The sequence below is a fragment of the Ceratosolen solmsi genome, unplaced genomic scaffold (genome assembly GCF_000503995.2).
Source record: "Ceratosolen solmsi marchali unplaced genomic scaffold, CerSol_1.0 scaffold6, whole genome shotgun sequence".
NCBI classification, from domain to species: domain Eukaryota; kingdom Metazoa; phylum Arthropoda; class Insecta; order Hymenoptera; family Agaonidae; genus Ceratosolen; species Ceratosolen solmsi.
This window is the reverse complement of record NW_011948414.1, coordinates 11,756,925-11,784,437: the sequence shown is the minus strand read 5'-3', so window position 1 is coordinate 11,784,437 and position 27,513 is coordinate 11,756,925. Positions and strand designations below refer to the sequence as shown.

The 27,513-nt window shown below is 21.6% G+C and overlaps 1 protein-coding gene across 1 annotated transcript in view; it reads left to right on the top strand.

Annotated features, from left to right (window-relative positions):
• The first annotated feature begins 1,739 nt into the window (after positions 1 to 1,739).
• Positions 1,740 to 27,513, top strand: part of LOC105368089 (uncharacterized) — a 58,817-nt gene continuing 33,043 nt past the window's right edge. The window contains exons 1-2 of the mRNA XM_011506994.1: positions 1,740 to 1,884; positions 4,714 to 4,821. Of these exons, the coding sequence (XP_011505296.1) occupies positions 1,740 to 1,884; positions 4,714 to 4,821 (253 nt within the window). The remainder of the gene's footprint in view (positions 1,885 to 4,713; positions 4,822 to 27,513) is intronic.

Here is a 27,513-nt window from a genome sequence, read left to right as displayed (position 1 = left end):
AAAAAACCATAAACTTTTCTAATTGTTTTTTATTTCAAGAGATTTTTAAAGTCACATTATCGTTTAATTTTTTGAGTGGACTAAATGTAGTTTAAAGCAATTTTATAAAATTTCATATTATGATAATTTCATATTATTTAAAAGTTGACTACATAACATACCATTTATGAAAATATATTATCGTTTAATCCTTCTTACCAATTATTAAATGTCAACTTCAGTAAAAGGAATTCAAAGTAAAGAACTTCATAAAAAACTTAAACATAATTTATTACTATAATAATATATCAATGCAAATTGGGACTTTTTAGTTTTATCATAGTTTTTCTCCTTTATCATCAATTCATACTTTTTATCAATTATTATTTTTTATTATTTTATTTATTAATTATTAATACTATTATTAATTTATTTATATGCGCTTAAGCCCGTTGGCTCATTATCTATGATACAGATTATTTTCTAATTCATTTCTGTTATTAATTTATGCCATGTTACAGTATTCACTAAATTACAAATATGCTAAATAAGAAATATATTTAAAAATAAGTTATTATTTTATATATATTACAATTACATTTATTAAAATTTACAAAAATGTCAATTAAATAATTGAAACCGTACAAGAAGTAGAGTGATAGGAATTTATGATTTAATTCGTTATTTGAGCTGTTAAATATTCTATTTATAATATTCATCTCAATTAGATTCATATTAAAAATATCTTTGTAACATTTCTATTTTTAATTTCATTATTACTGTGAGTACTTTAGTTCTTGCACAACATTTATTCTGAATTTTACATACTTCTATTCTTATACTCTTAACCTAGTCCTTAATTATTCCACTTGTCTTCGCTGCCATACCTATCCAACATTTAGTTACATTATTTGGTGATTAATGGTGATTGGTGATAAATACCTCCTTTCTATTTATCTCTTTTCTTCATCATCTTCATTCAATTGTCAGCTACATTTTTTAAACTAATTAAAATTTTCTGATTCACTCCATATAATTCATAAATTTTGTAAAAAAAAAAAAAAATTTTTAAATCTTTTCTTATTTAAAAATATCATTTTTTTTAAAGAGATTGAATTCTTTAATGAAATGTATTTTTATAGATTTGAAAATTAATGTAATTCAATTCAACATTATTTATTACTATACGATTACTATATAACAGAGTATACAAATACTTAGACAATAAATATTTAAATATTCAAATATATTTTGAACTATATAAAAAAGTATTTCAATGCAATAATAATAGGTTTATTACTTTTATTTTATAAAGTTTGCTTATTTAAAGAAAGAACCGTACAATGTCAGAAATTTTTGGACATAAGTATATTAGAATAATTAATTATTGATTCATATATATTTGAATATTCATATTCAATTCAATTCATATATGAAGGTATAAGAGCATAATAATATAATATAATAAAATATAAAATTTATATAATATTTATAATTCGTTAAAATATTAAATATATCATTTATTAAAAAATTTGATATATAATGTACTATTTATACTTTTTCAAAAAGTAATTAATTTTATTATTAAGTAGTATTAATTAATTTGATTATATTATTAAGTAATCCTACTTTTACTGAACCTTATACTCAATAAAATATTATTACACATTTTATAATTATAAATTAACATTTTTATGTGATAATTATTAATTATACATCTTATTTAATATTGAATATAGTATTTTTTTATCTTATAGGAGATGAAGATGAGTAAAGTGGGAAATCAAACAAATTCACAAGATCCACAAGCTGTGAACTCACGCGTGTTTGTTGGAAATCTCAATACTTTTCAATGCAGTAAAACTGATGTTGAACGTATGTTTCAAAGATACGGTCGACTAGCAGGTACGCAAAAATAATTATTTATTGTATAATACATTGTTAATTTTTGTATAAATTATACGTATCATAATTGAACAAATTTAATTAATTAATAAATTACATTGATAAATTAATTTGCCCTCTTAATTTAAATGGTGTAAGGAAATTTACTGTATATAACAACTGATACTGAATAGAACAACTTGAGTAAATCTGCTGTAAAGTTTTTTTAATATTTGCATATTTAATTAAGAAACTGGTCATAAGTTTAATTACCATTTTCTTTCTTTAATGATTTAGAATATTAATAATTTTAACGAATCAGACTTAATTGTTGCAATAATTAATAAGACAAGAATTAAATCTAAGAGATTTGGTAAAATTACAAATATAATTCTAAAAAATATTCATTTTATTTTTTGTGGCTTTACTTACTTATAATTATCAAAGTCTTTAGTGCTATTATACTTTATATATTTTTAGTAGTCTATAAATGTTCTTTATAAAGTATTCAGGAGCTGTAGTTTACATAAATTCATATTTCAATTTTTTTTCCTCCCTTAATTGTCCCGTTACAGTCTAACTTCTAACCCTTGTTAAAATATAGAGTTCAATTTAAATTAGAATAAAATTAGATACAACTAAATATATAATGTTATGTCGGCAAAATCGTAATTTAGAGACGAATTAAATCAACGGAGATTATGGCTACTGAAGTGATTTAATTTAGAAAGTAATATTAGTTATATCTGTCATTTGCCTCATGATAGTGTTGGTATGTAGAGTATATCCACTAGATCAGTCATGGATTTTATTAATTTATCTTTTTCAGACAGACATGCATAATATAAAAGATAATTTAATTCCTTTATTTAAATAAGAATATAATTACTTTGATATATTACTATTAATAAAATTTTAATTTACAAGGCTTCGCGGAAAAACTGAAGATTTGACTTACCTATAAACAAATTTGGCAATTGATATTTATTTGAAACCATTTGTATACACTTTTGTAGTCACTGCAAACAAATTTCTTTAGTGAGTGAAACAATTCTATTCGATGTCAATTTCACTCTTTGAATTTCTAATGATTCGAATTTCTTATTACATTTTTAATTTGTACATATTTCAAATTTTTTAAGACTATGTTCTTCGAAGTTTAAATCTTAGCCAACTTGTATTATTACTCTCATAGTTAATTCGTTATAAACTCGTATATATATATATATATATATATATATATATATATATATATATATATATATAAATTAACAACATATTAAAAATACCTTTCATGGAATTAGTAATATTTTATATAATCCATTTTCAAAATAAAAATTATTCCAATTATTAATAATAGAAAAATCTTATGTTTCGTAAATTTAATCTTTTTTTTTTTTAATAAGCAATCTGTATAATCAATCGTAAAATAAGTATATATAAGTCATTTAAAAATTCATTATTAAATAAAATATAGTATTAAATAATTTATTATTAAACATTACAAGCTCAAATTATATACTTAATTAAATTATTGAATACGTTACTAGACTAGAGATTCTTATTTTATTTATTATATGGACATTTACATACATGTGTAAAATTTCATACACGTATGTATTTAATTTACATTTTTTTATCTCATTTTTTAGTTGTATGGTACATTCTTCTTTGCTCTTGATAATTGATATGGACCATCAATTTGAAGAAATAAATGCAAATAATATATACAATTTATTAGTTATTTTAAACTATTTTTATTTAAATATATAAATAAAGGTAATCTTATTAAAATTATAAAAAATAAATGACGTCCAAAAAAAAACAGCCTAATTCTCACTTATTTACAAACATCATAAAATGTTAAAAAGAAGTTCCCATGATTTAAAGCTTTTAAATTCCATCTATAATGGGAGCTGTCTGTTAACGACTGATAAACAGCTTATTTTTCCACGTGATACCTTTCAATAAAGTATCCCAAAACAATAAGGATTCACTCGAATAAACATAGATTTTTCAGAAACCTATATTTTTCAGATTTATCATATGTATAGGAAACTTGATAAGCTTCTTGCTTGCGTTAATGAAATGTAATACAAGTAATTATCTCTGTAAATTGAGTGTAAATATTCTCTTATAATGTCCATAATTTGAGCTGTTCTTATTGATTTATACTAGTTTCCGTTAAGTTATATAAAGTATTGGTATCTAAAAAAGGTTATAAAATTAAATCATTACGTTATCTATTAATTAATTGATTAAATAAAATAAAAGAATAAATGAGATGGTCGAGAATATTTCTTTTAACCTATTCATTTATATAAAGAGTATATATCAACTTCCGAATAAAATTTTCTTTGATGATTAATGAAGATTAATAAGAAAAGTTCAAGTTTTTGTTATGTTAATCTGGTAAAACTAAATAAATTCATAAGTTCATGTAATTTTTAATTTAAAGGTAGAAGTTTAATATTTATGATTTAGTAATTCGTGTATGTGATATGTAATCACAACGCATAACTTTTTCTGATACGTTTTAAATTAGTTTTGGAATATAATGTGCATTTTTAGTTTTCATAATCTGAGAGTACATCTTAAATATAGAATATACATCATAGATGAATATGAATTAAGGATATAAAGAAATTATTATATTTATATAAGTATATTTTAATTAATGTTTTGTGAAATGAAATTTTTTATGCTATCATTAAACTAACATCAAAATATTTATATATTTTATATAAATTGTTAAAATATAAATAATAGAAATATTCTAGAAGATAATAATTCTGTACAGAAAATTTATTACATTTTTTCAATTTAATTATTTTTCATTTTTTGTTTTAGGTATCTCTATGCATAAGGGGTATGCATTTGTTCAATTTACAAACTCTTTTGATGCCCGCAGTGCCTGTTTGGGAGAAGATGGTAGAACTATTTTGAGTCAAATTCTTGGTGAGTTTATTTTTAAATTGAAATTACTATATTACCATATAGACTACTTACAACAATAAGAGTAATATTATAAACATGAATTACAAACATTATTAAAAACCAAGAATAAATGTGTAATGAGATAAATAAAATTTATATATTTTTAACGGATTGATAAATCTTTATTTTCGAAGAATCATTTTCATTGTAATATTTTCATTATATATTTTTGAAAAGTAAATATTATTTTATTATTAATTATATTTTTGCGTATGTAGCTGTTAATGAAATGTAGGTATTTCATAAATTATATTTAATTGAAAGGTCAAATATTTTTCATTTCTAAATTTCTTCTATGCCAATAATAATTACGAAACAACAAATAGAAAAATCAGGTATTTGGCCAATTCTGTTGAAATATTCAATTATTATTCGACTATTATTATTGTTAATTATTATATTATTTATGATACTAATACTGTGTAAAAGTATTAAGCTAACGTTAGACAACACATACTAGAATGAATTATCTAACGAACATGAAATTTAATCATTAAGCAACAGCTTGTTTAGCCAGATGCCACTTATGAACGTTTGCAAATTTTCCCCACATCATTACGATTACATACGAGCTTGGTAAATCACGTTAATTCATTTTACTATATTTTATTAATACATTATTCATAATATTCGTTCACTAAGTGTAACAATAATACTACAATGAATTTCAATATCTATGTTTTTATTTAACTATCAGTAAAAACAAATTTTATTTAAACTGTTATTTCTATTTTTATATTTGAACAGATAATGTTTTATAGAATAAGAAATACTAAAGTAATAAAGAACATGAGTTATAAATGAATATTTCTACTTATGCTATTGTTAATAACATTATTTTTTAAATTATTTCTACATAGCACTGGTCGTTAATCGTTGTTGAATTAATTTGTGGCGTTATGAGAATTTAAAATTAAGTAAAAAAAATTATAAATCTATATTTGTAACATTTATAATATTCAAATAATATATAATTTATTATATTGTATTACAATTAAAAAAGATAAGAAAAATATTCAGAAGTTATATTGATAAAAATTTTATGACTACTTGTAAATTACTTAAATCTAGATAAAAGAAGAAACCACATCTTTACTGACATTTTATTAAAATCTTTTATCAATATTTTTAATATTTTATCGAATTAGTCTTTTAAATTAACTCACCGATAGTGATCTACATGTAATATATAATGATACGTATAAATATATGTTTATATTGAAAAAAAATTGACCTTCGTATAACACGTATGTGTGTGTATATATATATATATATATATATATATATATATTTGTTTACTTATATATTTATTTATTTATAGATATATATTTAAAAAGGAAATTAAAAGGTAATAAAATGGATTCGCTTCATATTTTTTTGAGCTAATGCAATAGCTGTGTTCTGGTGAAAACAACCACCGCTACCGGCAAAGATACTATTCGATAATACATCTACCCTTCTCTTCTCTGGTATCCTCACTGTTCTTTATATCCTAGTTCTGTTCTCACCATTTTATCTCTTCACATTCTTTTCTTTATCACACTGTTTCATCTGTTTTGGTCTTTGCTTACAACTTTACCTCAATTTTTTGTTTCGTTTCTTATGTATATTTCAAAGTGAACTCCTTTGTAAAAATATATCTAAATTGTTTGTATAATTTTTCTTCTTCTTTATTTGTTTTAACATATTAATAATAATTTTAGGTATTGAGATATATATATAGAGAAAATTTTTTTATATATATATATATATATATATATATATATATATATATATATTTAAATATCTGTTATTGATTGCTTTTTGTCTTTGAGAATCTTCAAAATTAGAAAAATTCATACTTAAAATGATCAAATTACTTCTATAAAATATAAATATAAATATAAATAACAACATATATGATTCTTATGTTTTTATTATAAATTGTATAATTGTGCAATTGTTGGCACTATAAATTGTATTTCATAATATGAATTTTGTTATTACAAATTGTATTTTTTGCTATAAAATATAAAAAAAATTATATCTAAAAAATCAATTATTATTCAATATATTTCCAGATAATTTTTGAGAAATTTAATTTGTTTTTTTTTTCAATTATTATGCATTATTAATTGATCTACAATTTTTTTTATTTCGATTAGTATTTATTTTTCACTTATTATTATAAATGAAACCTGATATTTTCAAATAAGTTATTTTATTAAATGTATTAACGAATATTTTTTCTTATATTTTATGAATTAACATATGTTAAATATAATTGTAAATCGTTATATAAAAGTATTTATTGATATAGTTCCTAAAGTTATTCATTTACGATGTTATAAAGATTATCAAAAATATTTTCTTTTATAAAGTATAGGATTGTATTGAAGACAATTGATTGCATAACATTCTTATCTTTTTAATTTAATATTCCCATTATCATTAATTTTGGATTATTAATGAGTATATTTGAAAATAATTATATTTAATATCATGTAATATTTCAGTTTATACATAAATAAACTTAGATTATTGAACAATGTGTATGCTCAAGTTTTACTACTATCTCTCTCTCTCTCTCTCTCTCTCTCTCTCTCTCTCTCTCTCTTTATATATATCTCTGTCTACACATCTATCTATCTATCTGTCTAACTATCCATGTATCTATCCATCTATCTATCCACTTATCTACCTATCTATGTATATATCTATGTATCTATTTATCGATGACTGTGTCTCTTACAAATGCATGTACAAATGCCATATATACCCTTCCATCTCTTTTCACATCAGCGGCAGCATCATTTCTGTAAGCGACAGGTGCAGCTTATATAGAATGACATGAGGCAACGTGTTTGCTTCACCACATGTTCTCCCACACTTGTTCTATTTCTATCTGACGTTTCTATTATTACTAGTAATAGTTTTTAACTAGTAAGATGTCCAAATGAAATGATGGACAAAATGTAAATAGAAAAAAATGAATAGAGGAAAGTAAAATATTTAAATAAATTATAATAAAAAAATATAGGCAAATTGTAGAATGAATATGAGTGGAAACATCAACGGATGAAGAAATAAAAGAAAAATAAGATGAAGAGATAAAAATATTTAATTAATTTAACTTGAATAAAATTAGTTCATTTATAATTCTGAAATTTTTATATGGAATTTTTAACATGCAATTTTCAATATTTAAAAAAACATTTGTTTCAAGTCTTAATATTTTTTAATTCTTTCATTAATTTTAATAAAATTTTTAACATTCTATAAAATGAATAATAATTAATGATAAAATATAAGCATAAATTATGAAATAATGCAAAAGATTTTAACCCTCGTTTATTTTATTATATAAATACATGTATACGTAAATATAAAAATTCATTATCTCGCTTACTTATGCAGTACATAAAAATAAATATGGAATATTTCGACATTTTATTAAATTCATTAATTTATAAATTATTACTTTAAAAAATAGTAAATGTTTGCCTTGATAAAATGCTTATAGCTTATATATCGGACGAATTTGAAATGTCATATTACATATACTGGGATTATGAAATTTCTCTTACATTTAAAAATATTCAAATATCATAACCATTAAATGTATCGAATATAGACTAAAATAGCACACGATACAACAATAAGTTATAGGTCATGGTTAGTTCCGTCTCTATGACAACCAATATGCTTAATCGTATGGAGGTACACTTATAAGCCATAAATAAAAATGTATAGCGTGGATGAGAAATTATCGTAAGTTACGGTCTGCTTGCTTGATGAAAAGTTCTATAAAATCCTTAAATAATATTTTATAATATAAATAATATAATTTTTTTTTTTAAACATGAATATTTTGTATTGTACTAATTTAAGTACAATAGTATGTATCCATATTCTATTTTGATTTTCAAAAAAAAATTTTCAAAATAAAATTTGCTTAAATTTTATGAAATTAAACGTGATAATATAATAAAAGAAAATGTATAAAATCAAGCACAGTCTTGAAAAATTAATTAAAGAATTAGTAGCTTTATAATGTAAGTATGTAATTATAATGTATAACAATAAACTAATAATAGTGCATCTAATTGATGGTATAACAATAAAAAGTTTGAAGTAGTGAATAAAATTATGTAAAATTGCAAAATAAATAGTATATATTTAACTAAAAATGATTTATTAATAACCTGAAAACATAAATAGAAAAACATCGTGCTTTTAATTATAAAGTAATCAAATAAATTTACATAATTTGCCTAGATAATTAGCAAGTTTTAAAGCTTCTATTTTTAAAAGTAATAGATGTTGAGATAAAGTGGAACTTTACCTTAAGTTTTCGAGCTTCTTTCTTAATCTGGTGGAATAGGGCTGTTATTACTATCGTTAGTTACTGCTATCGTAGGTCTATAATCATGTCGATATGAAAACATAGAAAAAGTAAGACTCGTAAAGGTTTTTCTTCGGCCATTATTAAAATGAAATAACCAAATTAAAAAAGAAAATTTTATATCTATTATTGATTTGATATTTCTAGTCAATTACAATATCTAACTGACCTTATGTAATTAAATATTTCAGATATTTTATATTTAATATATAACTGCGATTAAATGTCAAAAATCAATCGGAATCGAACAGAACATTTACCTATAGCACTTATATCGTATATTTCAGTATATATTTCTTTTAAGAAAATAGTGCTATTCCTATTATCAATTTAATTAGTTTAACCATTATTTTACATACCAAGTTATAATTTATTTTTGTGCTACACGTCTATGAATATAATAAAATCTTCGATTTAAATACAAAGTAACATAGCGATTTCAATATGTATCATAAAATTATATTGTTCAGCGTATTGCAATGGAAATCAATATTATAATTTGAAGATATTTCATTTTATTCACTATTTAATTTTATTGTTTCCGTAAAATTTTACAATCGGACGTAAGATTTACTATTCTAATACCTAATATATATTGAAGATATTAAAATTAATTTGATGAAACTATCTCTATTGTTTTATAAGTAAAAATTACAGGTTTATGATAAATGTGTTAATATTTAAAATATTTATATATATATATATATATATATGCATTTAAATACATAAATTGCAATTCATAAAGAAACTTCAATTACTTAGTGAATAAACACTATGTATTAATAAATAAATTGAACGCCATTGAAAGTTTTTTTCATCTCATTATTCTAAATATCGAAGTCTGTTTTTTTTTTTTAATCTTTTGAGTTAATAGTAAGATTTTAATCCTCAACACAAGTATAAAGCAACCGTAAACGTTCATCATTCTCGGAAGATTTTGCAATCGTTCGATTTATCGATTGACACCAAGTTTATATGTCGTTTTAACAAATTCAATTTCTTCATTGAATAATATAATTAATATAGTTATCTCGATCAAGTTTGATATAACTGAGATAAATGTGAATAAGTTCAATTTTTAGAAAATATTTTTTAATTTAAATTTAGATTAAAATTCAAAAGTTATATATATATATATATATATAGATATTCAAAAGTTCCGTATTTTTCATGTAAATAAATGATTCACAAAGTTCTTTAAAATCCTTACCTGTTGTCAATACATACACTACATTAAATATCCTAAGAATATTCAATGTGGATGTAAATATGTTTATTTTTTACCAAATCGTATAATTCAAAATATAAGTTCAACTTTAAACTTACTTAACTTACATGCGTACACTCACCTAAGTATATATAAATCATTAAATATATGTATATATTTGTATCAGCAATAATGAGATAGAGGGTATCAAATTTTAACTTATAAGACATACGGTTATTGAAACCGTTTCCGTTAGCTGTAGTCTCAATAAGCATATTCACCTGTATTTACCTTTGTATATTTATTCTAAAATTAGTGACGTATTCAATGCTCCTGTTAGTTATGTCAATGCTGGTGGTGGTAACAGCGTTAAATTCTCTGTTTAATCTATTCGTAAGGATCTCATATGTTATTTTTTTTTAAGATTAGACCTATCATAGTTTATATATAGATTAAAAACACCATATTTATGTGAACAAACAATTTTATTATATTTTATAAAGAATCTATTATTTACAAATAATATTATGAATCTTTTAAATTATATCGTAACTAAGAGTGAACATAATTACCAAGCTCTTTATTTAAATAAAACTTCGTAAATACGTTTTGAATGAAAACATTATTTAATTAAGTTTTTATTTCAAGTTAACTATATAACCATCTTTCTAAATGCCGTCAAAAGTTATTGAAATCACAATTTGATTTCATTAAGACTATGTAGTTGGTAGATATATAAAAACGGGGTTGCACATTGATAATTTGGCAGTAAATTGGCTATTTGGCTTTTCATAATTAGCAACAGTTGAATGTAATACTTAATTTTGATTACGAAAGTTATATTTATAATGTTTTCAACATTGACAGTTTACGAAAATTCATCTTATGATATTATTTTTTACGAAATTACAGTGGAAGTTACTAATTAAAGGTATAGCTATTAATATAAAATAACCTTGACCGGACTAAAATTTAATTATAATACCTAAATATAAATTATAAAAAGAAATGTAGTATTTGATAAGGTCAGTAAAGTAATTGATTCACTAATGCATATAAGATTACTACATTTTATGAATCAAATTAACTAAAATCTTTCCAATTAAAAAAAGTACACTACATTCACACAATAAAACATTGAAAATATGTTTTGTAAAATTTGAATAATTATTTATATTCCAAATTTAATTATATAATTATCAGAAATTTAAATAAGACTTTGTTCTTATTTTTATATTCTCTGTAAGTAAATTATTTTACAATCGAAATTTTTAAATATAGATGTCTATGCAATTCGTTTTTATTACTATAATTAGGAAAATTTTATTTTTAATTACCTTCCTAGTTTTCTAACTTTTTTTTAAAACGAAATTGTAATACCAGATTCATTACCTATGTATTTACATATTTCGTTCGTTATACTTTGTTGCTAAAAGATAATAGTATTATGAATATAGCAGTTTAATTATTCTTCGGAGATATTTTATTTTTTATATTCTAATGTATGGAAATATAAATATAGAAAATCTTAAGATAATATTTTAAATAAGAATTTTAATGAGAACTATGATAAAAATTTGAAAATTAGAATAAAAATAAACAAAAATACATTTATATAATCATTGTAAGATACTTATTTATCAGCTTACTGTTATTTCTGGTATTTGTAATAATAGGGTTAAAAATTGAACTTAAATATATGGTTAAATTTTATATCGTTTAGAAAGTTATCAAATAGAAATTAAACAACAGACTATTCTTCACATTACAACAACAACAGATATATAACAGATATATAATAAGAGATATATAATAACAGATATATAACATCCACATTACAATAACACCAGATTATTCAACGCATACATACGAAGCTACTAGTAGCTATTCTTGTTATAGGAAACAAAAGGAAGAAGATTGAGAAAAGTGAAAAGATTAGTTTTACTCAGCTATTCTGGCGGCTATAAAAAGGGTGAGATGAGAGTCCAATTTGTCAAATGAATAAAAAGTCTTCGTCAGACCATATTGTATAAATCACATAGAGGAGGTATTACATTCGTTGATCTCATCAAGATAAAGTACATGATTACCCCGTTGTTAATATTCTTTTTTCTTCATATAATCACAAATCAAAAATTGTTCCATTATTATATTACACCGATAAGCCGTTTTTAAGTAACGGAATAACTTATTATTAAATTTGTTTTTTAATTATTCTTTTTAACAGTGTTATCAAAAACAAATTTTTTTAATATATATATTTTTAATTCCAATAGTTTTATTTTATAATTTGAATGTATTATATAATTAACTGAGTAATTTAAAGAATAGTATAACTTTTTTAATACAGAAATAATACTCACGAAAATAAGTGATTAATCATAATATAATTTTTATAAGCTTAATAACATAATGTTAATAACCTTAATAATATATTTTTAGTAATATTAATTAGAAGAATATTGTAAATATTTATTTATCTGCAATATTATTTAGTGAGTAACATGTATACTAAATATCAAGCATATAAAAAACAATATGCAAATTATTATATTCATTTTTTATAATTCTTATAATATATCATAAAATAAAACTTATTAAATATAAGAGAACGATTATATACAATATAAATATTATTAAGACAATATAACCACAGAAATAAGTAAAATAATTATTATAGTTAGTATATTTATATATAATTAATAACGATAATAATGAAACGATGAATAATTTAATAACAATATAATCAACAATATAATCATAGTGTGCTCCAGTAGTCAATATTTGCTTTCTTTATTTATAATTGTAACTCTGTTCAGGTTAATACGAAAAAATTAACAATGTTTATTTTTAAATAAAATTTTTGTAATGTAATAATTGAAAAAATTATCAAATAATTTAAAATAGTGAAAAGTTCTTGCAAAAAAGTGAGAGAGAGAGAGAGAGAGAGAGAGAGAGAGAGAGAAACGGCAAATCATAAAATAAATAAACAATTATGATTAACACGCGTCAAATAAAATTGCATATAATTCATTCATTTCATCTCATGCATTTAATTAATAAATAAAAACTTGACCAAAAACAATAAGTGAATAACAAGATGAAAAAGAATCTTAAACGTACGTTAAAAATATGGTAATACCATTATCTACTGCCGTATAAAAAATTATTTTTGTATATACAGAGACATTATATAAAGAGAAATTTTTTATTCTGGGTTGTCTTAATGAAATATTTCAACAAATAATTAATTAATATTTTCGAATCGTATCGATGTTAAGATCTCTAATGCTAGAATTTATTTGTTTTTTGCTAATCTGCAATGTGGATTGTAATTTAGTATGACGGTCTTCATTATTTTCCTCTTCTTACGATTCATTATTCTATTCTCTTTCTGTCTCACTGTTTTTCTACGTTTATTTCTCCCTAAATCATATAAGGCCTACAATATGCTATTATCAGAAATACTGGTCACACGCAAAACTGCACCTTTTCTGCAATTAGTTCTACGCCTTATTTCGTATAATATTCAATTTAATTCTAATGAGTTTAAATTAAAAAGCGTGTTCGAAAACTGTAGGAATTTAACATATATGTTATACATTGTGAATTTAATGTTAAAAAAATCCTTTTCTATTTTTTTAATGTATCTTTATGGATCTTAATTTGATTGGTTAAATATATAACTAAGATACGACAAATAAATAATACAAGAACAAATTACAATCTTGAGCAGATAATTTAAAATGTATTAGACGTCAATAATACATAAAGAGTTACCAAAATTCATTCAGATAATATTATAACGTTCTACAGTATCCTTTCATATAATTTATTTATAAATAATTACTAATATTTAATTTCTATGAATAAAAATAAGAGTTTACATAGAAATACCTGGTAAATGTCATTAATTTTTAAGCATATATCTTTTATTATTACGCAGCAAGGTTAAAATAAAATATATTGTGAATTGAAGTACTACAAATTATGTTTGATTGATAAAATGCTATTTGATAAATAATTGATAAATTGTACGTTGCTGTGATTAAAAAAATTATTTATTATGTTCTATATAATCTTGTATACAGAAATAAAGAAGAGAATTATTAAAATATCTTTATTATTATTATCTATGATAGTTATGTTAAATAATATTTATTGAATTTTACAACATGGTTGATAAACATCTTAAAGTTTAAGATTAATCTTATTATTCACACATTAAAACGGAATTTCTGAAATTAATATTACAACCATTCTGTTACTACTTACTCATGCTGAGTTTGCCTGAAATTTTAAATACATATGCTATATACTAATTATATCATTTTAAGATATTGATCTTCATGAAGCATGTGGTTAATCTTGATTTGTATGAAAATTCTATAATGTAAAAGTATAAATTAACTAAACAAGTACTTTAAAGTATTCGACAATTTTGAAGAATGAAACAATGAATAGTAAATTTTTGTAAGAAATCCTTACAATGAAAAATAATCATTTGAAATAATCATTTAAAGCTGAATACATTTACATTGCATACAATATAAAAATGTATTAATTATATAATCATATATATAAGATAATAATTTTTTCTATTATGTTACTTTGTTGCTAACTCTTACGAGGTTAATGTGAGTAATACTAAAACAACATGTCAAAAATAGAAAATTTTATTTCATTATTTCAATTAGCAGATTAATTAAAAAATACAATATACACAAATTGAAATCAGTTTCTAAATTAGAAAATTTATATTTAGTGTATATTAAAATCAATATTAAATTTGAAGTAATTGTAAATCTATTCAATACAATTTATATAATAGATACTATAATCTCTAATATATATATATATATATATATATATATATATATATATATATATAAAATATATAAATGCATTTAATATGAAACAAAAATAAAATGCATATAGGGATGATAAAATTATGTATCTAAAGAATAAAAACAGGTGGTAAGATAGAAAAATCATAAACATTGTAATGTGGATAGAATATTGCATAAAAGATAAAAGTGGTGGAAAATTGGAAAGAAAAAAAATATAAAATAAATGGAAATACCTTAAGTAATTTACCAACTTAAATTACATTCTACATTTTTCGTGGAAACTACGAAAAGAAAGAACAGAGTGTTAGAAATAAAGATAAAAATAAAAATAAAGTAAATAAGATAAATAAATAAAGCAAAGTATTTAAGGAAAAAGGAATATAAAATATAAAGGCACGTATAGATTAAATTACAATAGTATACGAACGACTATTTCACGAATACGAATTTGGTGCAAATAGCTACTCTTCGCTTTCCTTTATTCATCATTCTTTTATAGAAACAATATGGTAAGCAGCTCCCGATTTTTTATCATTATACTGTTGCTTATATTTTAATGAATATAATTAAATATATACTTGCATTTACTTTATTGTTTACAATATTAATACTTGTAATCTAGATATTTATGTAGATTTACATTATAATGCAGTTATTGTATAATAATAAATAAAACAGTAAATAATGAATTGGTTAAAATACAAACATATATATTTGGATATTTTACTTAATTAATAAATCTTACAGGTTAATAATTTTTGTATTTTAAAGCATAAACATTGTTTAATATCTCCATTACATATATTATTTGACCTTTGAATTTATTTATATTTAAAATCGCCTCAAATATTTCAATAAATTAGTGATAGTTATTAATATTCATATATCGATCTTATTTTAACAACTAACAAGCAATGATACAATATGTATGTGATTACAAAATGTTACAATACTTCTTCCAGGTAATCATGGACATACCTAAAGCGATGCTTAATATAATATACGAAATGTATATGTGTAACGTCGCGTGATTAGTAATTTACAGAAAATATTACATATGAAACAGATAAAAGTGAAGAATTATATGTTGCTATACAATTAATGTTACAAAATATTTAAGATATTTATTAAAATTTTAAAAATTAAAAGAGTTAATAATACTATACTATTTCTTAAATAAATTCATTTAGTCATTTTATTTTAATTTATTTTAGCCGAAAAATTTTATTTAATGAAAATTATTTAATTAGAATATAATAATTACTTATTTTGTGTAAAATAAATTATTTATTAAAATATTTTTTATAACAAATTTGAACAAATTTTCAAATATTGAAAGTATAAATATGAAAAAAAAATATATATATTATTTCATAAATATAAGACATAGATATAAATATAGATGCATAAAAATCAAAATATATTATTAACCAAGTGTGTATACAAATGAGTATATACAAATTATTGAACGTATTGAGTATATTACAAATATAACAATTTAATATTATTATAGATTTTAAAAACAGCCTTTTATCGATAGCAATAATATAATATCTTTCATATAGTATATATTTATTATTAATATTTTAGTTAGAAATCTTGACATTATTTAGAATTAACGTTAGACGTATATCATTATGTTTCAGTATAGCATTTTATGAAGTATATAGCTAATGATATATTATGTTTATATTAAGTATGAAGGTTGAAATTACATCAACTCTTGAGAATAAGATTATTTATTGAACGAATTTTATAAAAATAACGCATAGTTCATAACCCAGCTACTAATAATAATTTATAGTAGTATTATCCTCATACGGTAAGTTATTATAAGAATTATACTAAAAAATATAGTTAAAACAGGAAAATATATTAGATTGAAGAACATTATTGGTTTTCTCGTATTCTTAGGAGATTTATTTATTCAACTACTATATTCGATCAAATCTATAATCTATTCAAGGTGTATAAAAAAATTTTTTTAAAGCATATGTGAATTATATTATTAAAAGAAAATAATAAATTTGTATACATTACATAATTACAATACTTACCAATATGTGACTTGGAAAAGACTTAAAATATAGTCTTTTATTAACAATTCCATTAAAAATTTTCTTAAAGATATATTTTTCGTAATGTATAATTCAAATATCATTTGTCACCTGCAAATAACAAATTTAATAATTTGTTTGGTAATTAGTAACTAATTATCAAACTAATATAATGAATAAAGAATTCGACGCTTTAGTATTCAGCACCTATTGTAATTGTCTTATTAAAGTGAGAGTTGACATTCTGAATGGTATATGAACAGGATGAGCAGTATCTGAAAACTAGTGAACGGGTATTACTGCAATCATCGCTGTTAATAATAGCTTTGAGGCTCTGATTTCCTCCCGGTGTTGCTGCATATAATGAGTCATTTTAGAAGTAATAGCTGCGATTTGTACTTAGAATGCCAGTTGTGACACGTTACATCTTATCTGCAAATTCATTTTCATTTCATCAAATCATTTTCCCTCTCTTCTCTTTAATTCTAAAGTTGTAACAATCTATACCATCTATTTTTGCTTTCTACTCTTGAACAAATTTTATAAATATAGTTAATTGATTGAGAAAGCTTATTCTATTGAAATAAAATTATATAATTGTATTATTTCTATTTATTGCCTAATTCAAAGTCAGAAAATTTGAATTTTTATTACGTTGATATATAGTAAATAGTTATTAAAAAAATTACAAATTATAAAATTATGATTTCATATCAAATAATCTTGTCAATTATCTTATAAAACTATGTGTTTTTATACTAACAAGCTTCCGTCAGTTTTACACTTATTTTCGTTTTTATAACATAAGTTTTACCGTAAACAAATGGAATTTATTTAACAATGTAGATATAATCTTTAAATAATTATCGATGCATACATATTATTAGGAGTATCATATTATATATATATATATATATATATATATATATATATAGTTAATATAACATATTCATTATTTATTTATATTATCAAAAATTAATTTCTTTTCTATCAGTATTTAAAAACGATACCACATAAGCCTCAGAAATATTATTTTTCGTATAATATTTTTTAATTTATAAATTATTATTCTTTCTAGTATTTCGTGTCTTATGTAGGGATATATAATTTTAAATATTTATGTAAAATATTTAAATTTTATGTTTACATCTATACAGTTACATTATTAAGTAAATTTGAAAATTTTCAACGGATTTTATTAAAAATGATTTTAACTATCTAGAGACCGTCTAAATATTAAGTAATATTATATTAGATGATTTAATAATCTTTCAATAATAATCAATAATTATTTTAAAGTATTCATTTTTTCTTCAGACCACATGCATTAAATATATTTTCCTCTGAAATATGAAAGTGAAAAGGTAATTTTTGAGATGCAACATTAAACAAAATACTTGAATCCTCATTTAAATCCTTGAAATGAAATATACATGATGTATAAGTCTGAAAGAATAATTATTTGAATTTCCCTTAAAAATCATTCAATATAATTCATCACAATATATTTTAATATAATATATTATATGTTTAAATCTGTACATTATCGATTGATTTATTAAAAATATTATTACAAGCATTTTCAATACTGATAATGTAAATACTTAATAATTATGTATATCATTATACTAATTTATAAATGTATAATTTTTTTTGTTTTCGTTTCTTTCTTGAAATTAAATGAAAAATTTTTATAAGAATTTTATTCTGAAAATGATACTTTGTCATATTATTTGATATTTTCTCTAAACTATTTAGTAATTATATGATAATTATTTGAAATAGAAATTTATGAAAAAAATATACCTTTCCTAAATTAAATATTTTTATTTTTTTGCTTATATTTCATGTATACTATTTTGTTTTATCATATATAACGTTTTATAGTTCCGAATCTAAAAATTCATATATTAAAACATTTGATTTTGACTTTTAATAATAGAATGAATCGAATAATCTCAAAATATCATTGAAAAAAATTTAGTGTCGAAAAAATATTAACAGGTATAGCTGATATATAGAACACGTTAATTTCCAACGTGGGAAGGGTTCGATAAAAAGCTGCCAGTTGCAGGAAATGAAACGGTCTGGACGGGCGTAAAAGAAAAGCATAAACAAGAGCGCAATGAGTTTCTCAATTTCCTGTACTTTTGTATGTGGCGGTTTTCTCGGACCGATGAATCTACTCAATAGAAAACAAGAAAAATCTAAGTAATGGCATAGTTGTAAATAAAATTAGTTCATTTTGTTCATTTGTTTTCATATAATAAATTTCTTTAAAAAATTCACAGAATGAGTTAAAAACCTATTTATTTTAAGTCTTGGACGGATTAAATTAGTTATATGATATAAAAAGATTCGAAAATGATTTCTATTTATTTAATTATGATATAATTACGATTCTGATTATATTATACTATTATACTACAATAATTTATCATGATTATGACAATTACGATGAATTTATAACAATGAAGATTCTAAATATAATCGTTATATACATGTGACACAATTACAACAATTACACAAATTTGATCATCATCGATCATTTAATTATCATATAAACTAAAATCGACCATAATCATATTTATATATTTCTTCAAATCTATTCTATTGATTTATTTTCTAACTTATTTACAAACGAAGATATCAAAATTTTAAATATATTTCCTAAAAAAATATTAAATATTTTTTAATATAATTAGATGTGAATTTAATTCATGCTGACTGCAGTCGATTCTATTAACTGTGAAATTCGTTTATATATATATATGTTTTATTCTAAACATCAGACGTTAGAAATTGTCAATAAACTCAATAAATTATTTAAAGTTTTCAAATTTGATATGCATGTTTCAATTTTTTTACCTACTTTCATTAAGTGAAGTAACAAAATTAATTTCTTTACTTACCTTTATTAAGTGAAAAGTAAGAAAATTATTTTCTTTACTTATGTTTATTAAGAAAAGTAAGTGAAAAGTAAGATATGTTGGTAAATTTTTATATGACTTTTACGAAAGTAAACGAAAATATTACGATAAGAATAGTTTCTAATTCTTGTGCGTAATTATGTTAGTTAATAGAGCTTTATATTACTTGCCTTATTTAAGGTTTTATTCTTTTAAAAAAAATTAAATTATGCATTTGAAAAATATTTATTATTTTAAAAATATATTTAAAAATTTATAATATCATAGATTATTTAATGAAATTTAAAATATAAAAATTAATATTTTAAAAATTGTAATAATTAGATTCTTTAATATTAACTAAAGTAAAACTATATGTATAAGGTGTACCGTGTTTTAAATATTTTTACATATATTCTGATTATCAATATATTTATTTATAAAAATTAAAAATACAATATAAAAGATCATTTTTATAATTTTCAAATAGTTTACTTTATACGTTATGTTTATATTTATTCTTTTTTTATGTCTTATATAAGTTGAACAATTATAAAATTTCTTAAGAAACATAAAATTATTGTAAATAAGTCTAATCGAAATAAACTTAATAGAAACTGAAAATTGTAGAATATAGTTAATAATAAGTGAGTAGTTTTATTATATTTTATTAATTATTTTTATTAATTTTTTTGTTTTCATTATTGTTATTTACTAAAGCACTATTTTATTCAATGGATAATTTAATTAGCAGAGCAAAACTAAAATATTGTAATGTGCGGCAATGAATTGGTAAAACTCCAAAGATAAAAGAACGATTAATCCAACTTTTACTCTTACTTGATTTACGTTTATTGTTATAGCAGTATTTCTTATTCAAAATAAATTCGAAGATATATAGATATTAACAATACTATTCTTGAAAATTATAATCTATAAATTTTAATTGCTTCGGCATTCTTATTAAATCATAGACAGATCCCATTTAGAATTGGTTTTTATTCTTCAAGTATCCACGTCACTTTTTGACCTTAGCTTCATACTTTTCCAATACCCTTTAATTTTCTATTTTCTGACTAATATCGATAATAATCGAAACCTTTCATGCACAATCCTCCCATTAGGGTGCATACAGAATAAATATATAGACTAGGAATTTACTTTGTAAAGCATTTCTTGTTTTTCCTTTGTGGTTCTTTATACATCTTTTAACTCACAATGCATAGATAATGAAGAACAATGCTTAAATTAAAAGTAAAAAAAAGAGAATAAAATAGCAAAATCACTTATTAAAAGTTGGTGAAAGTTCTTTAGAAATAACAATTATAGTCAACAGTTTTTCATTTTTTGGAAGGGAAGATAAAATAACATATATTGAGATTAGTTGAAAAATAAAAATAGATAGACGTTTAATATGTTGATGTTTCAATAAAAATTTAGAACTGTTATTTTTTTAATTATTTTTTAGATAATATTTAAAGATATTAAAAAGGACCAAAAATAATAGAACGGGTAATCAATAAAAAAAGATAAAATAATTATATACTACAGAAAGTTTTCTGCAAAAAAAGAAAATAGAAATTCCAATACAGTATGCTGATCTATGTTGAAAGGTTTATTTTTGGAGTAATCAGTAATGATAAATTTACTAAACTTTTGGAATGCTTACTTATTTATTTTATACATACACATAATATTCAATACGGAGTCCAATGGATGGATTAATATATATATATATATATATATATATATATATATATATATATATATATATTATTACGTATAATATATATATATTTAATTAATATTTATATTTATTATAATAATAAATATATATATATATATATATTTATTTATATATAAATATAAATTTATTACGATACAAAAAAACATGATGTGAAAAGTTACAATTATTATGAAAATAGTTTTAATTATCTTAATTCATATAGAATTATAAAGGTGTTATTCCTTCTATATTAATGTGCCAATGTTTACGTTAAAATTTATGGTATTCGTTACTACATATTATTTTTTCGTCTCTTCCATACTTAAACTTTGGCAAATAATAATAGTTTTACTGCAAATTCAAATAATGTATTTATTTTTATTACCAGTTTCATTTCAAAATTAATATATTATTTTCTTGATGGACAGAAATAATGAATTCTCTGTTACTATAATTATTATAGTTTTTTGATATTTTTTTATATCATTTTGATATTTACGTATTTTTTCTTTTATTTACGGGTAAACATAATCGATTTATCTAATAATAATTATTATAGAATTTAATGATTGTTTTAAAATGTATTCTACTTAATGTAATAAATGCATGATATTTGTTGAGAAAAAAGTTATATCCTATGTCAAAGGCATAAAAAAAGTAATTGAATAGCAGTTTGATTTTAATATACCTAAAGTTAAACTTTTGTTTGGAGATTTATTTTTAATGATTGGGCACTAAAACATAAACAATTTCTGATTCACAAGAATATGTTAATGGACAAATGACACGTAAGCACATCTACTAGTTAAATATGTGGCATAAGAATATTTTAAACATTTCAAATGTTTATTCTTAATAAGAGTAGAGAATTAGTTACATCTGAATAGTATAAGTAACCAAGGAAAATACAATATTCTTGGATATTAAAAAAAATATATATTTACTTCGTAAAATAAACAATGATGTGGAAATATTATTTAAATCCTAGTATAATAAATTATCTTTGTATTAGATATCATAAACTACTACAAGAAGACTATATGTTAGTACAGACTTGCATGACACATCAAATGATATAATTTCTAAGAAAAGTACTGATGAAATATTTATTTTTAAGAATGTTATAAAAAAACTATGAAAAAACTGAATAAGTGTATCGAATTTCCTCAATTTTATAGACTACGCAAATCAATTTTTTCTGTGTACTGTATAATACGTAGGAATGCTCAACTATAGAAGCACCTAATATTTAGATCTATTTAAAATTTTGGTTTTTGAGATTATAAATATAAATTCAATAAATAAGAAATAAAGCTTGCCTATAAAAATGAATACACATTCTCAAAATGAAAATTTTATTTTATTTGCTGTAATAGAAGGAAATGCTTACTACATATGTCAATAGTTCAAATAGTTTTTCATAGATTTATGTCCTGTAACTCAATGAGCATAATCATTTTGAGATTCTTCATATTAATCAAAATCGCTTCAGTCAAGCATTCTACCTCGTCTACAAACATATTGAAATGTCTTAGCGCTTAATATATTTATTTATCAATGAGCAGCTCCAATAGAAACATTCTTGCACTATCGTATGAACTATGGATTTAAAAAAATTATGAACTGTGTTCAAGTTCATTTGCAACATATAAGTTAGAAATTTTAATTCGTGATCGTTAATATGTATTTGATATTATAATATCATAGTAATTATCATTAAATTACAAAAAGTAAATTTATTTTTTACAGTTTAGTTGACTATAAAATTAAAAAAATTTATCACAAATGTCAAGGAATTTATACATAAAATATTTTATTAAATATTTCATACGGATATAATAAGAATTAATAATAGTCTTATTCTATAAAATAGTAAAACTCTTTACATATTTATATGTATTTAACTTTTTTTTCATAATAGTATTATGTGAAATTATAATTATGATATTCGTATAATTTTTATTTCAATATTCAATATCATTTAATTCAATGCAAATATGTACAATATTAATTTCACAATTGTAAACTAATTCACTATCAAATTGATATTAAGTGCATTCCACTTGTGTGAACTTTATAATGTATTTAAAAGGATTTCAAAATATTTATATTATAAATTATTATTAAATTAAGTGTTTAATAACTAATAGTTAATATGATGAGATTGAATAGAAATTTTTGCATTAATATTGAATTAGCTCATATGTTTAAATATATTTATCAGTATACGTAGGGTGAAAATTAATTATATTATTTTATATTTATCCATTTTTTGGTTAAAACATGTTTTGTTATCTGTAAGTAATTGAATTAAATGTTTAATTACAAAAATTTGTTAGGAGAATTTTCAATGGAGTTTAAACTTTCAATCGATATATAAAGAATAAAAACATTATAGTGAATATATTTAAAAATTAAAATTTTGCAAAAATAAATTAAAAATTTTTTTAATTTGTTCTTAATAATTGCAATTTATCTATTCTCAAATGAATAAAAGTAAAAAACTTTTAACGTGATTTATATATAAACAATATTTTAATTTTTTATTCTACGAATTAAATATTATATATTAGTATAAAACTTCGAAATATTATAAACTATAATTGTTATAACAAATATTTTGTTAATTATTTATTATCATTACGGTTATTACGTTAACACTGACTTTTCAACTATTGACAAGTGTATAAAAATACTAGATGAAGGTGTATAGACAGAAATTCGATGCATCATGGGGAATTTGGTCTAATTAATATGAGTGGAAAATTAATAGTGTTGCATGGCAACATCGTTAGATTTATCGTAATGTCGCTCCCCTTTAGGTAAACGCTCCAATAGCATGCATACCTTTCATTTAGTGAACACCGTTTCCTGCATACCTACAAAATCCATTTTGGTTTCTTGTTCCCTTCGCTATTTTTTATTTTCAAATCATTTTCATGGATTTTTAATCTACGGCGATTTGTACATTCCACGAATATTACAAAACTTCTGTAAAGATAATTTAAATGTTATTATTTGTGAAAATGTCGTAGAGAAATAAATTATTTTTAAATTATTTTAAATTTAAATGATATACATCCGTTGTAGCCCTTTAAAATCATGATGTATGATTCATTTAACCACGTGTATAATTTATATAATTATCTACATATACGATATATGGAAGCTATTAAATGTTTAGTGATAATTTATATAAAATCCTAAAATATTGCAATTATAGATGAAATAAAAATAAATTCTTTTCACTTTAATATGTGAAAAATATAAATGCATATTAGAAAAAGTAATGTATATATATATATATATATATATATATATATATACATATATTATTGGATAAAATTATATTATAAAACTAAATATTGTTATGTTTATTATATTTAGATATTTTACCTTTTATTCTCCACTAAATTAAAATATACAATATAATTTTTTTATTAATAATATTTAAACGTCATTAAAATTGTAATTATCATTTGGATGTTATAATTCATATTCTTACATAGGTCATCGAGCCAAATATATTCCAAGCAATCAACATGAAAATTTACTTGACTTAATAAGTTTATGAAACATCCATCTACGCTCGACTTCTGAGACTTGCTGGCAAAGATTTTTTTTTTAATTTAACAAGTGATTTAAGAGAATAATATACAAATAATACGAAAACTTTTTTATGAAATTTATTGTGCATAAAATTTTAACAGTAGAAATCATTTATATAACTATTATCACTTTTATATAATTTTCTATACTTATGAAATGTGTTGTATAACTATCCTAGTTGTTATAATTTATGAATTATAGGAAAATTTGAATTATCATAGAAGTTAAAAACCATCTTAAATATAATAGAAGGGATCGATTCAGAAAAAAAATCAATATTACCTGTGATTTAATATTATAAATTTAATGTTTATACTTGTTTATTAAATAAAATTACTACAATTTAGAACATCAAGTAATAATCAATTAAAAAGACAACAAAATATTGTTGAAAATAAATATTTTTTAATTTACTTTTAACCTATCCTTTATTCACATTATTATTTCCTAGTTCAAGTATTTGTATATTACATTACATAGATGTCTTCATAAAAACAATATAAATGTAATATTTAATCTAATTCGAACACGTATGTATTTAATTGAAACTAGAATACTATAATTTCAATTACAATTAATATAACTTTTAATTACAAAATTAAAAAAAAAATTTTCTGTCCTTGGATTTCATATTTTTATATTTAGCCCAAAATATATACATAATTGAAAATAAACAAAAAATTTTTAATAAACAATCACAGTAAATTTATATAATGTTTAATCTAGTTTTCTAATTTTATTAATAACGTATCGATTTACAATTGAATATGAGTATAATATTGTATTGGCATTGCGCTCTTTACGCGTTGAGTTCTCGTAACTCGCCTCCCTTCCCCACTACTTTTTCCATTCTTCACGTGGGTTGTTTCCGTACCAGACAGTCCGAGTCGTTCCATACATCAAAGCTGCTACCCTTAGGCTATACCGACCTGGCACGCACGCATCGCAGCAAATCATCAGAAACTTTCTCTCGGTCTCTCTTCCACTCTTCCTGCACAATAGAGTTAACGTTCTGCTTGAATTATGGTTCCCACTCCTGCAATTTCTCTCTGCACCCCCTTTCTCAACCCCCTCTCCCATTCTTTCTCACTCTCTCTCTCTCTCTCTCTTTCTCTCTCTCTCACGCGCTCACTTTCTCTCTCACGCGCTCACTCTCTCGGTCTCTCTCTCTCTCTGTCTCACTCATTTTATCTATTCCTTTTTTTACTTCAAAAGTCTATTTAAAGTAGTTAAGACTGTATTTCGGCGATGATGCTTATCATTTATATTATTGATGTAGAAATTAAAATTAAGTATGCATTACTCGGATTAAACTAAACAGACTTTAAGAATCTATATGTTAAATTCTTAAAACTGCCTATGTAATATTAAAAGAAGAACGAAATATATGCTTTCTCCATCTCAAACAAAAACTTCATATTGTATGTATTGGAATATAATGTATATACAATTTAATATTAATACATTCTTATATTATACTATATATATAATTTTAGAATAATACTTAATTTTGTTATATATATTATGTATAATTTTACATCAATATTATTTTATAATCCATATTTTATATCCCATATATTTAGAAAGTGTGTAATAATTATTCAATATCTGTGGAATTTATTTTTTATTATTTCACTGTTTCTTTCTATTTCTTTTTTTTTTTTTATCTATTTCATTGATATTATCTAGATGTTTAGATGTTGTTATTATTGTATTATTATATGATACTGCATATTGTTAAAATTTTATAATCTTAACTTCTACTTTATCCACTTTATAATGGATAGAACGAAACCTATTTTACGGTATTTGCCCTTTTAAAAAGTTCCATCGTGTACAGTAGTTAGCGCATCGACTCTTTTTAAAATGGATAGAAAATGTGTAGGGGAGAGGGCCACTTTAATTAAGCTT